General features: G+C 48.8%; 1 protein-coding gene and 1 long non-coding RNA gene across 2 annotated transcripts in view; one reads left to right on the top strand and one right to left on the bottom strand.

Annotated features, from left to right (window-relative positions):
* GABA-B-R2 (gamma-aminobutyric acid type B receptor subunit 2) overlaps positions 1-16,829 on the bottom strand; it is a 377,441-nt gene that overhangs the window by 112,213 nt on the left and 248,399 nt on the right. Inside the window, exon 3 of the mRNA XM_050167418.3 lies at positions 1,669-1,836. Within this exon, the coding sequence (XP_050023375.2) occupies positions 1,669-1,836 (168 nt within the window). The remainder of the gene's footprint in view (positions 1-1,668; positions 1,837-16,829) is intronic.
* Positions 1-16,829, top strand: part of LOC129381471 (uncharacterized) — an 89,047-nt gene that overhangs the window by 41,283 nt on the left and 30,935 nt on the right. The window lies entirely within an intron of this gene.

The raw sequence follows: 16,829 nt of genomic DNA, 5'->3' as shown, positions 1-16,829 counted from the left end.
GTGGTTTTCTAACTAAAGCATGTCTACACTTCGTGCGTATTTCAATACAGTTCGAATAGAAAAAATTAGAGTTGGTGTCAAGCTAAATCGTCCTCTTAAGTAAAAGGTAGTAACATTCTTTATACGGCTTCAAACGGAATGACCTAATTTGTGGCTTGATGTGCATATTTTTTTACACAATTTTATATTATTTGTTAAGTTAAATGTAAAGCAGCAGCCAATACGCGTGACAGAGACTCTTGCATCTATATTAAAATATATAAACATAAAATAAAAGAAACACAGGAGTACGAAACATTCCTTCGATTGTTTCAAACGTCCGGGGACACTCTCTGTTGAGAGATATTTGAAAATGTCAGTTCTAGAGATACAGTGTAAAACGTGCAGTATACTAGAGAGAGAGGGAGAGAGAGAGAGAGAGAGCAAATAATAAAGAAAAGGTAGGGAGGTTAACCAGGACTGGGCCCGGTTGGCTACCCTACACTAGGGAAAGAGAAAAGGGAAAATTCACTTTACGCCTACTGCGGTAACTTGGCTGCTGTAATCTTGCACTGCTGAGGATGAGGTCTGTGGTTTGCTCCCGGCCTGAGCGGCTGCATTTGAGTAATGGCTCGAAGCAAAAAAAAAAAAAAAAAAGGAAAAAAAAAAGAAACCATTTCTTTATTTAGATTTAGGTGCACGTCAAAGAACCTCAGCTTGTCAAAATTAAACCGGAGTCACCGACTAAGGCGTGCCTCATTATCAGACGTTTGTGTTGGCCCGCCAAACCACAGAGTTTATTTTATATGCATTTGAATCCGAAGTGTTAAGACGATCGTGGTTTATGACTCTGTTGATAAAATGTGAGGATCGCGCGCATTGTGGGAATCGATGTAAGCAAAGCTTTGTATGCTGTTTGCTTTGACTGACGATAACTAGCGGTGATGTTGGCGGCGAATGCGTAGTTTCCAATACGTGAGTGGTGAGTTGATCTTAAACGTTACCTAGCGTGCACCACTGCTGTTTGTCTGCGTATTTCACAGAACACACAGGGAGACGTGTTTGCTTGAGGCGTAGTTGTGCGTCATTGTTCATAATCTCCGAGAGGGTTCAGCATTATCATAGCCTCACATGGCACATCGCGTCGCGGCGGAAGCGGTAAACTTCGATGGAATTATGGGCCCTTACGTAATTCAGTTAATTATTGTAATTGCACGTATACATTGTACGCATACATTCGCGGTCTGCCCCACGTTTCGCTCCTTAGCGAAGAGGTTCCTGTTCGGGGCGACGCTTCTTTCGGGCCTGGGTGTCCTCGACATTGAGCGCACGCTTCGGAGCCATTCTGCTGGCGTGTGTTTACGCGCTCCTTCTGCATACGTGGCCAGCACGTTGTTGAGACGCTAGCTCCAAGCGCTCTCTTCAGAATATGAATCACTGTAATGTTTACACTATCACAGCCCAGCGCGTGACCTCCACAGCCCAGCACCTGCATTTTTGTGGCATAGGAAAGCAAGCACAGCACGAGCCATACGCAGAAACTGTGAAACGCTGCCGCAGCGGCGCCGGCCTGGATACACGGAGGCGAGCGCCATCTGGTGCGCGGCAACAACGTCACAGCAGCAGCAGCGCCCGCAAAGTCGGGAGAAGAGGCAAAGAAAGCTTCGCTTTAATACACGGAGATCTCACCAGTGCGTATCGTGGATTGGTCTGGTACAGCGTCCCGACCCGGGTCCAGTTGAAGTGCTTGAGCAGGGCGACCCGGGCCTGGTTGAACACGGACTCGGACGGAACCACCCGGAAGAAGTTCGGGTAGTTCTCTAGGGTGTACATCGGGTGCGTGTCGGCGTAAGTCAGCTGCGGAGGAGAGAAACAAAAGAAGAAGAGAAAAAGAAGAGTTGGTACACCTGCGGATAATTTCAGCAGGCGTACTTGTTGTGTGCAGACGCTCAGGGTCGTAATGTGGAAAGTTGGGCTAGTTGGTGATTAATCATCATACCTTGCTGGTGAAGCAGCGCACTGACACGGACACAGTGAAGACACACGAGAAAACTTCAGTAGAGTCGAGACGCAGTCGAGACGTAGCGAGTGTTGTCTTTTCTTGTGTGTCTTCATTGTGTGCGTGTCAGTGCGCTGCTTCACCAGCAAGGCATGATGCTTAGAGTCGTGCCCAATTCCGGCGCCAGATTGACGGTTATCATCGGGTAACAGAAACTAATCTCGAAGGCTATGTTTTCTGCTCACGGCATGCGGCAGTAGCGGCTGCAGGATTAAAAAACACGTCAAGGGCACCATGTTTTTTTACATCACCGGGGAACAGGATCTTGAGATGATGCTGTAATCTTCGGAGGGATTAAAGAAGAACGGCTGGACAATATGGACAAATTACTGGATTTTGTGTGCAAATGTTCTTTAACGTTTGCCAACTTCCACGGTGGCTCACTGTAACGTTCTACTTCTGAGCCCAATGTTGCTGGTTCTGTTCCAGGTCGTCGTGGTTGCACTATGATGGTGCAAGAATGTGAAAACTTCTGTGCACTTACATTTAGCGGCACAAGGAAGAAAACTAGCAAGTGGCCGAATCTTAACTGTGACCGATTCTCTTCCCTTTCCCAACTAGAGCACTCCTCGTTCATCGCCCGCGCGCTGCTTTCCGGCGTTGCACCCCACATTTTGACTCGCCGCTTTCCGGCGTTGAACCCCACATTCTGATTCGACTGAAGTTTTATTTATTAACATTCCCACTCAAGCTTGACTTTGTTTACAGTACGCTACTTGTATGTGCATATATTTGTCTTTCAAGAGTGTGTTAAACTAAGAAGACACTCTTGCTGTTGCACTTAATAGTCAAATAGTTATGAAACGCCGAAATACTCTGTTTAGGCAACAGCTGGACAAAGCAGGAGGAAATTTGTTGCATTTAGAAAGCCAAAGTCGAAGTTTCATGAGTGTTTGGAGTATATATACATAGTTTCTAACTACAACACTTAGAGAGAAATCTGGCGCCACCGTCTATGGGAGTTTCCTAAGCGGGTCTGAGCCGTCATGGGAATGACGGTATATGTGTCTGCGAGGCTTGTGTTGGCTGGTGTTGTAAGAGTTTTTGTTTAAAAAGTGTATGTGGCCACACAAATAACGCGTTATTAAAGCAAAAGCTTCATAAAATGTTTCCATTCACGCCTATTACATCTTCCAGTGAAGTTTACTTACCGACAATGCATAACCAAGCGAAGAAAAGAAAGAACAAGCGAAGAACTGTTCCAAAGCGAGCATGACTATGAGCGGACTGCGTATGGATATGAAGAAATACTTTTTCGGAAAACTAATATGATAGAGGCAAATGCTTCAAGTAATTAGTAAAGGCAAGGCGCACAAGACCAGGACTCAAGATGAAACACAAACGGCAGGACCGGCGCCGGTCCTGTCGTTTGTGTTTCATCTTGAGTCCTGGTCTTCTGCGCTCTGCCTTTACTAATTCAAGCATGAACCAACTAGCCCAAGCAAGAGTTTTGCTTCAAGTAAACAGCAAACGTACAGTGCTCACGGAATGAAACGCGTCAATTTAGGGGTAAGTAATGCGCATACTTTCGCTTCAACCGGCTGCAGTTCGTGTCACATCGACGTATATCTGGCGCGTACACTTACATCGGAGCCCTCGTCACCTTTGGTGACCAAATTCCTAGCGACATGACATTGTGCTCTCGCGTACTTCGCACATATGTAGGGTTGTACTAAATGCTCCGTGTCTTATTTCAATCCGTGAGCACTGTACATATTTTTTCCATCTTGAGTGCGTCTTACAAATATGTGCTTTGAAGCATCTGTATAAGTTGTCTCTTTTTTGAAAATACAAACACATTTAATTCAACTTAGTTGAGCGGTTGCCTGACGAAACCACTTCGGCTTTTCACACGCTTTTCTGCACATAGAAAAAAAAAACTTAGCCCGTCGTGTCACAGTTAGTACATCATACATGCCGCTGACAATGCATGTGCGAAATACCGGAAGGAGGATTTCACACACCGGGAGGGTTGTTCTACACAAGATGGACGACTTCCCTCATCACGACATCACTGAACCAAGGACAGGCTCACAAACAGCGGGAGTTTACTAAGAAAGATATGGCGAGAAGGACAGCGGCAACTGCTCGTGCTCTCTTGCCTTATCTACACTCGTGGAGCGACGTCCGCCATCTTGTGCGAGCCAATTGTGATGTGCGGGAAAGCGAGCCGGCGGAATTTCGACCCATCCCCTCAAAGCTGTCACGAGTCGAGGCAGGCCCGAGTTGTGGTCGTGCCTTTCCATTCGCGTTGCTTTTCCGTTCTTTCCTCTAAAAGAATGGCAGAAACAGTTAACCGTGCGAAGTTCCCAAATATGTCTATTTTATACAATAATCGAGGCATTAGGCGGGTGAGTTTGGGCATCGCGTTAGCGAAAGGGCAAGAAGTATACTGAACGTAACGTTATTGTGAAGTAGAGAGCCATTTGTTCGAATCAAGAGTTTGCCCGACTCATTAACTCGCGAGAAGTTTTTGGATGGAAGCTCGTTAGGACTTTTGAGATAGACGATGCTGTTTGCTGCGGGCGGTGTTGGATTAGCATAGGCGCTTGCATAAAGAGTGAGAGTGCGCGCTTCCGACCCGCCCGCACAGAGGCGAACCATATGCGCGTACACGTGAACAACGCATATACGCAGTTGCAGAAATGGGCGCGCGCTCAATCAAGCTTCGTAATTTACGTTCGCAGGAGTTAAGAAACGCAGCGCCTTTTCTTTTTCTAAAATATAAGCGGCGAGATAGCGAAGACCAAGATATTCATGCGCGAGGCCTTCAGACCAAAAGCCGGACGCACCGCAGAGGGGTGGAAAAGTAATAATACACGAATGCAAGTGCAGTACAGGTAGTGCAATCAGTTTTGATTAATATGCGATGGGAGATTAAGGAAACTTAGAAAACTATTCTTTTTTTTTACGGTGGCGCCGGTTATCTGAGGCTGTAACCGCAGTAAAATACTACCGATTGAGTAACATCCGCGCCATCACGTGAATTGCTACGTCACCGTCAAAATTTGCGAAGCGTAACTGACAAGCGGGTGACTTTTCTTAGGACCAAAGTTGGAGATTTGAATTTTGCCGTAAATGATATGTTCAGGGAGTGCGCGAAGACGAGGGCAAGTTTTTTTTTATTTATTTATCTTTTTTTTTGTAGAAAATCGCAGCGCGCGCTTCATTACGAATAAGACGAGCTAAAACCTCCTTGGGTTCGTGTTGACTGTGCAAATGAACACCCTCCACCGCGGTATGTGAGCATCGCGTTCTAGAAGAAAGGCTCCTACGAGGGAATTTGACGTGTCCTCACCATTTGGAGTGCCATTTAAATTGTCATCACGTCGTCTCGCCTCGGCGGCGCTTCGGAATCTCTATTGCTTCTTAAGTAGTTGAATTTATAACTTCTTTTTACAAATTTTTTGGTCCATCTCTCCCGAATTGGTACGTGCATACTGATACGAAAGCGCTATACGATTCCTAAATGTACTTCAGTGTACTTTTCTATGCGTCGTACTAGAAAGAAATTGCGGAAATACAGTTGCGTCATGCGAAACAGCGGGATATTCATATTTATCTTCGAGATAATCAAAATCTGCGGCGATTACTGCCTGAATCGGAAGCATGACGTTCAGATTAGGCGGCAAAGAGTCCCATGCCCACCGAGTCATGCAACACTGTTTCGTTAACAAAGTTGACCATAAAGTTGTCGGAGCGCGTGCTTTTGCCAAATGTGCCCTCCCGCCGCGAGAACTTTGAATGACAATTCTGAACCGCTGCCGTAAGGGCACTTACTGTAGCTCGTGCGAATGACTTGGCGCAACTGGGAAAGTTCCGTGAAACGGTATTGCTAGGCGTGTTCCGAGAATTCACGCTCCTAATCAAAAGTATTAGAGAACACAGTTTGTTAAATGAGAAACCAAGGCAAGACTAGCTTGGCAAGAACGAAGCTGTTACCGCTACGTTCGAAAGAGGTACGAGTCGAAAATGAAAAGCTTATTTGTTTATATATCCCCTGGTACAACTACACCGATTCGTTGTGTGCATGGTAGTCAGATCGTATAACACGGCTGTTAAGTTACGGCGCAGTAGCAAGATTGCGGATTCGGTAGTGCCGGGGAGCAGAACACAGAAATGATCGCGGCAAACCACTCCTGTAGACGGCGTCAACATGCTTCCATTCCATTTGGAAGAGGAGTCTCTGTCCTTCGCCGGTCATTTATTATCGTCGCGCCAGCAGAACGAGGCGACTTTTGTATTCGGCGAAACTGAGACAGCGCAACAGGCGGCGTATAACGTCGAGACTCGCGTTTATATAACGACTACCAGAACGGGCGATCGCCTAACCTGTGCCTGTACATGCCACGCACTTCTCGACGCCTCTGAGAAAAGCGCAGCAAACGCGGAGGCAATGAACCCTCCACTCAACCGCACGCCGCCGCCGCCGCTCTGACGACTTGAACGAGAGGCGCTAGCCGTCGGAAGCCTTACGCGCAGCCACGCCAAAGGCGAGCGAAGCCAACGCGAGACAAGACAAGTACGCGGCGGCGTCGTTCCGTCCGAATCGTTGGCGTCCGCTGGAGCGCGAGCGAAGGACGGAGTCGCTCTCATCGATGTCGTCTGCGGAGCGAGAGAGGCGTGCAGCTTGGCCAAGATTAATGGCTCCCCGGCGGCGATCAGCCATAATCCATGTCGCGTGCATTCAGTCTGATCGAAGGAGTTCCGGTCGCGCTCTTTTCAGCGGCGAGAAGAGACTCGATGGCGGTCGCAAGCGATAGAGAGCGGGGAACGTTTCTCCCACGTCTACATCGCATCAGTCAGGGAGCGCCGTTTGCCACGGAAGGCGGCGTCCAAGACGCGTCGGCAACATGGCGGCGCCGGCGCCGCCGGAACGGCTCGAAGGCACGGAAACTGAAAATGGCGGGCGTACATCTTCAGCCTTGCTCGCACGCTTCCACCCCCCCTTTTCTTTTTTCTCGCGGCATCGCCTCCTCTGCTCCTAATTCCCGCCTTCTCCTGGGACTGGACCTTATCAAGATGAATGGATCGGCCGTGCTTGCTGCGCTCCCCGCGCAGCGGAATCGCGCCTTTGGCGCATAGCTCTCGACGTGAACGGCGTAGCTAGCTTGTTTGAGAAGGGAGTCCATACGAGGCATGCGTGTTCTTTTTTTTTCAGGACTTCGAGTCATTGTTAGCGGTATAGGGGTGCAGAGATTAATGTATCGCCAGGTAATAAATGAAGCATCGCGCGTCTGGCGCGATTTTCACGTCCCGCTGACCAGGCTAGTCACGAAGTTGATACTCACTACGAGATCTTGATAGATATCTTCTCAGAATACCGCGCGAAAAGTTAAAGAGGTGCCACGAATTTTGTTCTCGCGTTTCTTGGTCTCAGAGGATGAAGCAATCTTTTTTAGTCGTAATGTAGCCCTTCGCCTATTGTTCTGCTTGCCACAGCAAGCCATAAGGTTTGCACTAGATCGTGAAGCACCTTGTCTGATACCCCTTGCGTGCCATATGTGCCTCCGAGATGTTGGATCGCGCAAAAATTTTTCTTGCGATTGCAAGAGTTGTTTGCACTGGCTCGTGCCGTCCTGCAGGAAGTCTCTCGCGTGTTGAAATGTCTCATCACTATAATGTGAGTGATATGATGTGATGTGATCATCACTAAACCTCGGCGGCCGAAGTCGTAGTTGTCCGACCGCATGCTAGATGGCCCCACAACATTGCTGCGCAATGAAGAAAGCTCAAAGGCTTCAATGAGGCGGGCCGTACCTGCGCCTTGCAAGCAGAGGACCGTCGTGGTGCGCCTCAAGCGGCAATTGATGAGCAAGATCACGTGCAAGAACGTCACCTTGTGTATGAGAGCCATGGACTTGCTGTGACAATACATTGCACTTGAAGTTTCATGCGAATAGCCTTTATCTGATTTCATTGTGCGCCTCAGAAAGGCCAGGGCGCTGCAACGATTGTATTGCAATGATATTCTTTTTCTCACTTCGTCAGTGGTGCGAGCGGTGTTCCGGTCACTTCATCACAGATATTAGCCAGCCGTAAACGATGAATGACAACCGAGGAATGGAATCAATCAAAACGAATCCTTGCATTATACTGGCCCAGAAATGGCCGCCACATGTTTTCCAATGTGCGTGGGAAAGCAGTCAACACTTTCTCGCTCCCTGGACGCACGCCCGTCGGCACGTCGCTTTGAATTACCGCTGATATGAGATGATAAAGTAGCTAATGAGTCAGATTACGAAATATCTCGACTTGGCTTTCTCCTGTAGACTAAATGAACTGGGACAAAAAAATTTTTTTTCATTCCTTTCATCTTCGCCTTCTGAGAAGGGTAGCTAGGCTTCGCGTCTTGCTGGCAAGCTGGGCGGGTGAAGTAACTCGCTCAGTCGTTATATTTAGTCAAGTAACGGAATATTGTCACGGCCTCTCACGTGTGGCTCTCGATTTTGAATTTGAGAATTGTGTTTTCTGTGGTTGAACTAGTTTTAAGTTATTATCAGTAGTAAACCCTCGATCAGTCACCACAAACGTAAACAAAAGATAACCACTTCTTCTAGCGAGAATTATTCGTGTTCATGTTAAATGAGGCGCCCTTTCTATATTTAATTACCGACCGGCAGTCAATGAGAACTCGGCGAGGACCACTACTGAACATGCCGGTATGCCCTATTTTTGTTGGAAATTGAACGCTTGAGGAAATTTGTGCGCTTTGTGCACAGGCTGTGTTCACATTTCGGTAAGGTTGGCAACGAACTTGCGCATGCTTATTAAGATGGGTGAAACTATGTTCACGATGGATATGAATCTTAGTAACGATATGTTTGCATTTATCAAAAAAGTTGTGCATGGTCTCTTGACGAGTGAACCATCTAAAAGCCCAACTTTCGTCTAACGGCTGACTATCGCTGACCCTCTCCTGTGAAATGGCAATGCTTAGATTATATATATATATATATTGATAGGAAAGACAGACAGGTCGACCTGAGCTAGTGCGCTCTAGTCTGCTACTCTGCACTGGGGAAGAGGGAAGGGGAGTGAAAGTACTGGGATGGATGATGATGATAAGAGAAGTGGTGAGTGCTTATGTACAGTTGTTAAATTACGCCCACTTCGTTTGAAAATGGAAAGGTTGTTCAGCCTGCCAATCAGGAGCCTAAAACGGCCTCATGCTGATGGATGCACTTCAATCAAGAGGCTTTCGTAGCCTTTGATGGCGTGTAGGCTGTCGGATGCCACCGAGTAACGACATTACTGCGACGTCCGGGCCATCGCCGTAACCGCATTGAACAGCCATGCTGCTTAATTAATTCAAATCGCTTCTCGAGTCTACTAATGTCCACCGATATCTAAGCATCCAGGGACCCGCAAATCAAGCTGTCTCGAACGTTACTGCGTCCTTTCATTCACCGCGAAATTACCGTAGAGAGAGAGAGAGCCAGAGAGAGATTCGGTAATGGTCACTGGAAATATTCGCCCAGCCATATGCACGCTGCTAGATATCATACACGGACGACAGATGAAATTACGCGTGGAACTGCACGCACTTACTACGCGGTGTACACGCGCGCGCCACTTGCAGGAGCACACAGAATGGCAGTTTAAGTGCTTACGTCGAAGGCCGGTGTCCCAAAGTAAGATACCTTCACGAGGGCACAACAACGCCGACGTAGCACAGAAAGCTAACGCCTGCGCCTTGCGCGCTGGCTCCACCCTCCACGCTTCGAGCTTTATTACGCTGTGACGGCTCACCGCGGAAAAAATATTGGGACACGAAGAAAATGTAGCGTGGTGTGCCTTCTAAGCACTTGCCGAGCGCTGCACTAAGGGAACGGCGAGCGTCTGCGGGGACGTGTTTATTTCATCGCCGAGGCATACGCGCTGCGGTGACGAGGAGAGCGAAAGAAAGGTGGGGGATGGAGGGGGAGGGGAAAGGCCGTAGAAGCTTGGAGGAGGCGATGGTGAAAAAAAGAGTCTGCTCGCGTGGAAGAGGAGGGGAAATTTATCGGAGGCTGTTTTGCCGAGGCACTTCATCAAAACGGCGGCGGAGGCGGCCGCCTATATTGCGACGCCGCCGCAGCATGTCTGCTTGTTTTCCCTCTACACACGCGCGGCCGCATGCTCCAGGGTGGCTTCCTCCTCTGGGCTTGCATCTTTAATGAGACGCCGGATCCGCGTGTGCCGTCGCTCAGGGGAGCCATCAGGCCCCCTCGTGCTTGGCGCGAGCGTGCGCCTGGCGCTTCCTGCGTGCATCGGGAGAACCTTAATTACATCGCTCGGCTATCATCTCGGAGCGAGCTGGCGGTCGTCGACGCGCGCGGGCAACATTGCGCAGGGAGGAAGACTAAATGCGGGAGAGGGAGGGAGCAGAGGGAGCAAGCGTCTAATGGCACCTCTGTTCTCTCTCTCTCTCTCTCTCTATCTCCACAGTGGGACGCAAGAGCGGGAAGAGAGGACGCCGGAAAGTGGTCGACGACCACTGCTATTCGGTGCGGAACGCTGCAGCGCGTGGGCTGCGTGCGTGTGCGTTGTGCGGTAATGCCCGCGGACGACGGGACTGAACGGACGGCGCATGATCCTAAAGCACGCAAACGTCGTCGTCGTGGTCGTCGACGTATTCGCGGTGCGGCACACGCAAGCGAAGTGATTACCAAAAAAAAAAAAAAAAATGGAAAGATGTGGCGAAGAAGGGGACCTTGTGCGAGCCAAGGACGTCCTCGATGCGAGCAAAAGCACCAAGTCCTCCCAGCTCGCGTCAGCAAATTGGACTGACCATTCGGCTGCTTGCGGCATTGCAACGAGAGCTGTGGTGCTTCTTCGTTTACGAACATAACGGGACAAAGAGGGAGAGAGAGAGGAGACCGCCTGTCTAGTTTATTTACACGTCCTGTTAAGGGAGCTTGATGAATATGGGTTCTTGGGTGCACAGCGTCTTCGAGTGTATTATTTCGGTCGCTTTGTTGGAGGGAGCCTGAACGAAACTCTCTCCATTCGGTGGTGCGTGGTAGCTGTCGGGTTATGTGTTATCGTACCTAACTGAAATTAGGCGGTAAAGTTGTCAGGTGCTGTGACCACACAGTGCAATGTGAGTTAATCGATGAACCAGCGATTGCTCCGTGCAGAATGCACGCATGACTAAGTATGTGGAAAGATGTTTGGCATACTTAAACATGGATACTTAAATACGGTTAGACATACTTCAACGACATACTTAACCGCAGTTCCAGTCGCACGTGTGCAGAAGCATGTTCCAGATAAGTGGTGAGAGCTAGAGGCTGGCGATTGTTAGTGAATGATAGACCGTCTTTGTTAAAAACGAAATGAAAAAAAAAGAAGAAAAGCTTTTGCCAACTTTTCGAAATGCGACTCGAATGCATGTGTGAGCACTGAATATCCAAGTTAATATCGAATAGTCAAACGCAGAAGCATATATTTACAGCAAAAACATTTATTTCGGTGTGATTAGGTAGCACACCTGTACTGACTAGTGCAAGAAAAGAAGAAAGCTAACTAAAAGACTTGATGTGCCGTAGACACATGTAACAGGGTGCGCTACAAGAAAAACATAACTGGTTGTTGCGTGTTACGTAAAACTGGTACACGAGAAAACTACCAAAAACATTAAATGACAGACTACAAGCGAGAAAAGAACAGCTTGTCACGTAGGCTTCCGCATCGAAACCGAAGCTTACGTAACCTATTTTTCTTGCGACAATGCTTCGAAAAATTTTAACGAGACAGCGTTAAGGGTCCCGTGCCACTGAAAATCCGCTGTTTGCGTTGGCGTCCGGCGGCGGCATTGCCGTGAGCGAAAATTCCCGTGTGTATGTAGGTATATGTATACGCCACGCCTTGCTATATGACATACGGTATATGCGGGTTATATTGCCACACCATTCTATCACTGCAGTTGTTCTTATCTTGTCTTACATTCTTGACAAAGTATTTCCTCGGAATCTTGAGAATGACAGCCCACAAACAGGTGCCGTGTGACAAAACACCTACAGCGCACGCCATCTTATGTTAAATCTTCTCAGACTGAAATGACGAAAGTGCGAAAGTATAAAATAAACCTGAAAATCGTGCAGTCTTTATGGCGGAGCTGTGCACTAGCTCCGCGATAGGCCCTACGCAAGAGGCCGCGTTTCTACCATAAAGCTCGCCTTCACGCATAGCGTTCGCCGCCAGCCATTCCCGGCAAACATTACGGTTACATGAGCTGCAGTCTCCGGGAAGCCTGAGAAGCAGTCAAGGATTTTTTAATGCCATCGCGTTCCACTCTTGAAGACTAACCTTAAGCTTCCTTCATTTTTTTTACCTTGTTTTGCTTGTCATAATTTGCCATGGTGTGTTTAGCAGATGCAGAACAGCAATCAATATTGAACAGTCGTGTGTTCATTCGGTTAGCTTCTATTATTCGTATAACCTAACAGTCAAATCCTTTCTCAAAGGAATTCGAATAGTTAGGGTGTGACTTTCGAATTTCATTCGAAACTCCGCATATTCGCCCACCCCTATTAAAGATATGTGCAACATCGTTACGGATAGCAGTAGCTATTCCACTGGAACATAGTTCTACATATTTGTTGTTACACGAATGGTAAGAAGTAAAAAAGTTGAAGTGCACGGAACGCCGTTTCCCTTATTTAGTGATTTTCGTGCGTATAACGCCTCTCCAATCAAGGAAATGCGAAATATTTTCGAATATTTGCCCCACCTATGGCTGGAACCTAAGCGCAGCGTCCGACGACATGTGGCACGGCGACTGGAACTCCAAAAGACTTCCTTCGTGCTCCTGTCGTTCACGTATAAGCAAAAATGTCGGCGTGAAAGCGGCGGTGGTTTCCTTGTTTCGAAACATTTCGCCGATAAGGCTCCACATTAAACCCGGAAGGGGAGAAGAATGACGTCCGTGGGCGTGCAAAAGTAGGCAGCGCCGTTTCGCGCCCCTAAGAGGCTTTGCAAGGCTTTTCGAGAAAATTGGAGCGAACTCGGCCGAGAAGGAGCGAAAGAGTAGCCAGCTGGTCGATGGAAGCAATTTCAACCCCAGCTTCTTCTTCCTCCACTGCCCAAGCCGGCCCGCTGTCCGGGACAGTTCTTGATCGATAGGTGCCCCCAAACCTCGTCAGTTTCGCAACACTTTGGGTGACCGAAGGCCAGCCTACACGGGGCGCCCGGGTTCTGACAGTAACCAACCTTCCACTCAGTCAACCTTTCATTCTTTAGCTCGACGGAACACCTAACCCAACGCGGTCCAGAGTGAAGCGCGTACGCACGTAAGGAGAAGGCGATGGAAAAGGATCGAGTGAGTATCTGGAGATGTCGAGGGTGAAAGCGGTGCACTGCTTCGGAGACGTCTTTACCCCCGGTGGGGCGAGCGTTTTGACGGTTACTAATCGAACTTCGAACTTCATCCAACCAGGATGATTTAGTCCTGTGCGAGCAACCAAACAACAAAGAAAGTGTGATAAGTCTTAGCGCAAGCAGTACCAGAGCAAGAAGGAGAGAGGGAAAGGAGCAATATAAGCGTGCCTTGTCCTGTCCCCTTCTTGCATCGTTCTGTCTACGCTAAAGCTTATTATGAATACGCATTGAATGTCATCAATGCATTCTACACAACAAAATGAGCCTGGTCAAGGAACATTACTTCCTCATTTTGCTTAACGAGGAAGATAGAAATGAAATGATCTTGAAGAGCAGTGTGGAGGTGAGAAGGGGGTAAAAAGGAATGTGTGGAGCGGGTTCTGGCAGGAACTAACTTTCCATTCAGTCAACCTCTCAGTCTGTGTCGGCCGAACATAACCAAGCCAACGCCAGTCTAGATGGCAGCAGGTACAAGAAATGGAATGGATAGAGTGCATCTTTCTGGAAATGGCGAGAGAGAAAATGGTGCATTGGAAGACTTCTTTATGCCAGCAGCTTGAGCGTTTTGACAGTAACTATTCGTGCTGCGCTTCAGCCTTCGAACTTAAACCCACCGGTAAGATTCAGTCCGAAGGATCATAAAACGTTGTTGGAGGGCAGTGCGGACGTGGAGAGCGGTGCGGGCAGGGTAAGAAGGATGTATTTGGTGTAGCGGGAATTGTCCCGTGAATCAACACATATACCAGCGAAGCTTTTAGGTCGGACTGAAACGCCTAAAGCAATGTCCACCGAGATAATAATTGAGGGGAAGAATGAAAGCGGAAAGTTCTTGTATGCATGCAAGCTGTCGGGAAAGGAAAACGTAGTTTGGGTGGTATGCTTTCATGCACAACGTTGTCAGGTTTCGTAGAAGCAAGAAAGTCCTTTAGCTGTGCATCCAATCACCCTATAGAGTCCCAGAAACCTACCTCCTGCGCTCGTGTCATAAAAAAATCCAGAGGTATCGTTACTAGCGTCGAACCAACTGACCCAAAGCTTCCGTCCTGGTCCGCGAGAAGAAGCGCTTTTGGAGAATTGCGGAAATGGACTGCTGAAGCAGTCGGGGTGGAATAGATTGCAGCGTGCTAGTTTATATTCGCGAGGCCTGTGTAGACGAAGATCTGCAGTGACAAAATCTTAGTGTCCGTCAGGTTTTCAGTGCAGCCTGGTGAAATCTGCCCAAATACATTTCCCCTTCACGACAAAACCACACAATCACCTGGGGTCATGGGGTGCCGCAACCGAAAATATTTGAATATTCCCGAAGGTGGTCTGGAGGGCAGCCTTTCGACGGGGCCGCTAATGTGTCTGTCTGTAGCGAAGTTTTCATCAGTCGAGCTTTTGACCTGTGATCAGTGATGTCCGACTTGAAACTCGCTCAGAAATCAAGCCGAAAAATAAAAACAAAGAACGAAAGGCCTGGCACGCTAATGAGAAAGTGCTTCGAGGGTAATGGACGCCGGAGGATTTCATGAGGCGTGAGTATATTAACAAGCCTAGTGTGTGTTTTGTTAGCAAACCAGTATTTCTCTGTGTTTAAGCATTCAAACCCAGTAAATCGTATAGATGCAATTAGGAGAACAAAGGGCACGACAAAAAGAAATCGCAGTTTCGCCCGACAGCCGAACATTGATTGCGATAGTAAGTTATTAGGGAGCTATACGAAGTAAAGTTAGTCGTTTTATCAGTTGCATAGACTGCTGTAAAGATTGGCTTACTAACTAAATTGATGAGCACGCTGTCACGCGCGCGCAGGCAAACGCGAACACACCTCACTCGATGATCGTGGACACCCGCTCTCAGAACGCCGGCATGCAGAGCGGTAGCAGCGGCGACCGAATTCCCCTTCCGTGCCGCCTCTCGCTTCTACGTGAACTAGGCACTCGAGAACACAGTACACACGACGCCATCACAAATCTCAGGTCGGCTAGCCTTCGAACCCAGCGCAGATTGCCTCTAAGACAGGACGTGCGCGGCCGCGTCCAGCCGACGCAGCTGGAGTAGAAGAGGAGACGCACACTAACCTGTTCCCTTCCCCCCCCTCCTCCAAGCACGCAGACATCTCTCCGCTTCCCCACCTTCTTGCACGCGTGAGAAGACGGCGCGCACCCTCCCCGCCTTCCTCCCTTGCGCGCGTGAGGAGACCACCGCATCAAGCCACTATTACAGCGAAACCTATATATGACTAGCCTTCCGTAGTTTTTTCGGTGTCCGTCAACAGAAGAAATCATCATGTGGGCCGATCCTGATGATAGTGCAGAAAGGGTGCAAGCTCAATGGCAACATACCCCTGTGGCCTCGGGAACCTGTAACGCGCTCTTGAACTAACTGCACCTCTGCTCCGGGTCGGCACGGTATTGCGCAATCTTCTGGACGGGCCCACGTATGGGGAGTGCTTAACGCCTGCTTCACCTCCGCCGCAGTTCAGCCCGGCATTGCACTACCTTCGGGATCGGTCCATGTATGTGGAGTGCTTAACGCCTCCTTCACCTCCGCCGCGGGTAGGCCCGGCATTGCACTACCCTCAGGATGGATCCACGTAAGGGGAGTGCTTAACGCCTGCTTCGCCTTTGCCGCGGGTCGGCATGGCATCGCACTATCCTTCGGGATCGGCCCACGTATGGGGGACCATTCCATACTGTGACGATAGAATGGCAGCGAAAGCTGACGACCGTCAAAGCTCTCAAACGAAAAGCAAAGTGCTTTCGCTGCCATTCCATCTTTACAGAGTGGAATGGTTGTCATTTCATTATCGGCTCACCTTCGCAAGCTTTCCCTCATACCTACAGAATATGGCACGAGGCCACGGTGTTATCGCACTTGGACTTTATACGGCACATTACGGTGACGACGGCGATGGCAATTCGCCTGTAGTGTCTATAAAAAAAAATTCAGCACAGCAACGCGCAGGTAGTAAACGTGATGAGGTACGTTGCGTTAGCCGGACAGGTTTGATGCTTTGAGAAGGTTTGAGAATCGACAAAGCGAATTCCGAGATGTATACCCAAATGGGAATAAGCAAGTTACCCAACGTTTTCGAAGAGGCAACGGCGAATGTGGAGAGCTGTTGCTTTGATGCATAGAACAATTCCGCTGGAAGAAAAAATGGTTCAAAAAAAAAAAAAAAGGGGGGGGGAGATAAAAAGTCTCCTGATGAGGCGTGGTCCATTTGCACTTCTGAGTTCAACTTGTAGACATTTAGAAATTGCAACATGGTTCCGGAAAACGGCCTCCAGTTGCGCGTTTGCGTTGTGGTTGGTACGGCGGTGGCCGAATAAGCGCTGCGCGTGGCCGAATAATGAATGCCCCGCGGAGCATCAGTAATGGCGTCCCATTAACAGCGTGCCTCCTCTACGCGCACCCCGTCTTCTCTCGCTCCGTTCGCGTG

Source organism: Dermacentor andersoni, chromosome 11, assembly GCF_023375885.2.
Source record: "Dermacentor andersoni chromosome 11, qqDerAnde1_hic_scaffold, whole genome shotgun sequence".
Lineage (NCBI taxonomy): Eukaryota > Metazoa > Arthropoda > Arachnida > Ixodida > Ixodidae > Dermacentor > Dermacentor andersoni.
The sequence above is the reverse complement of the archived record's forward strand: the minus strand, read 5'-3'. Positions and strand labels throughout refer to the sequence as shown.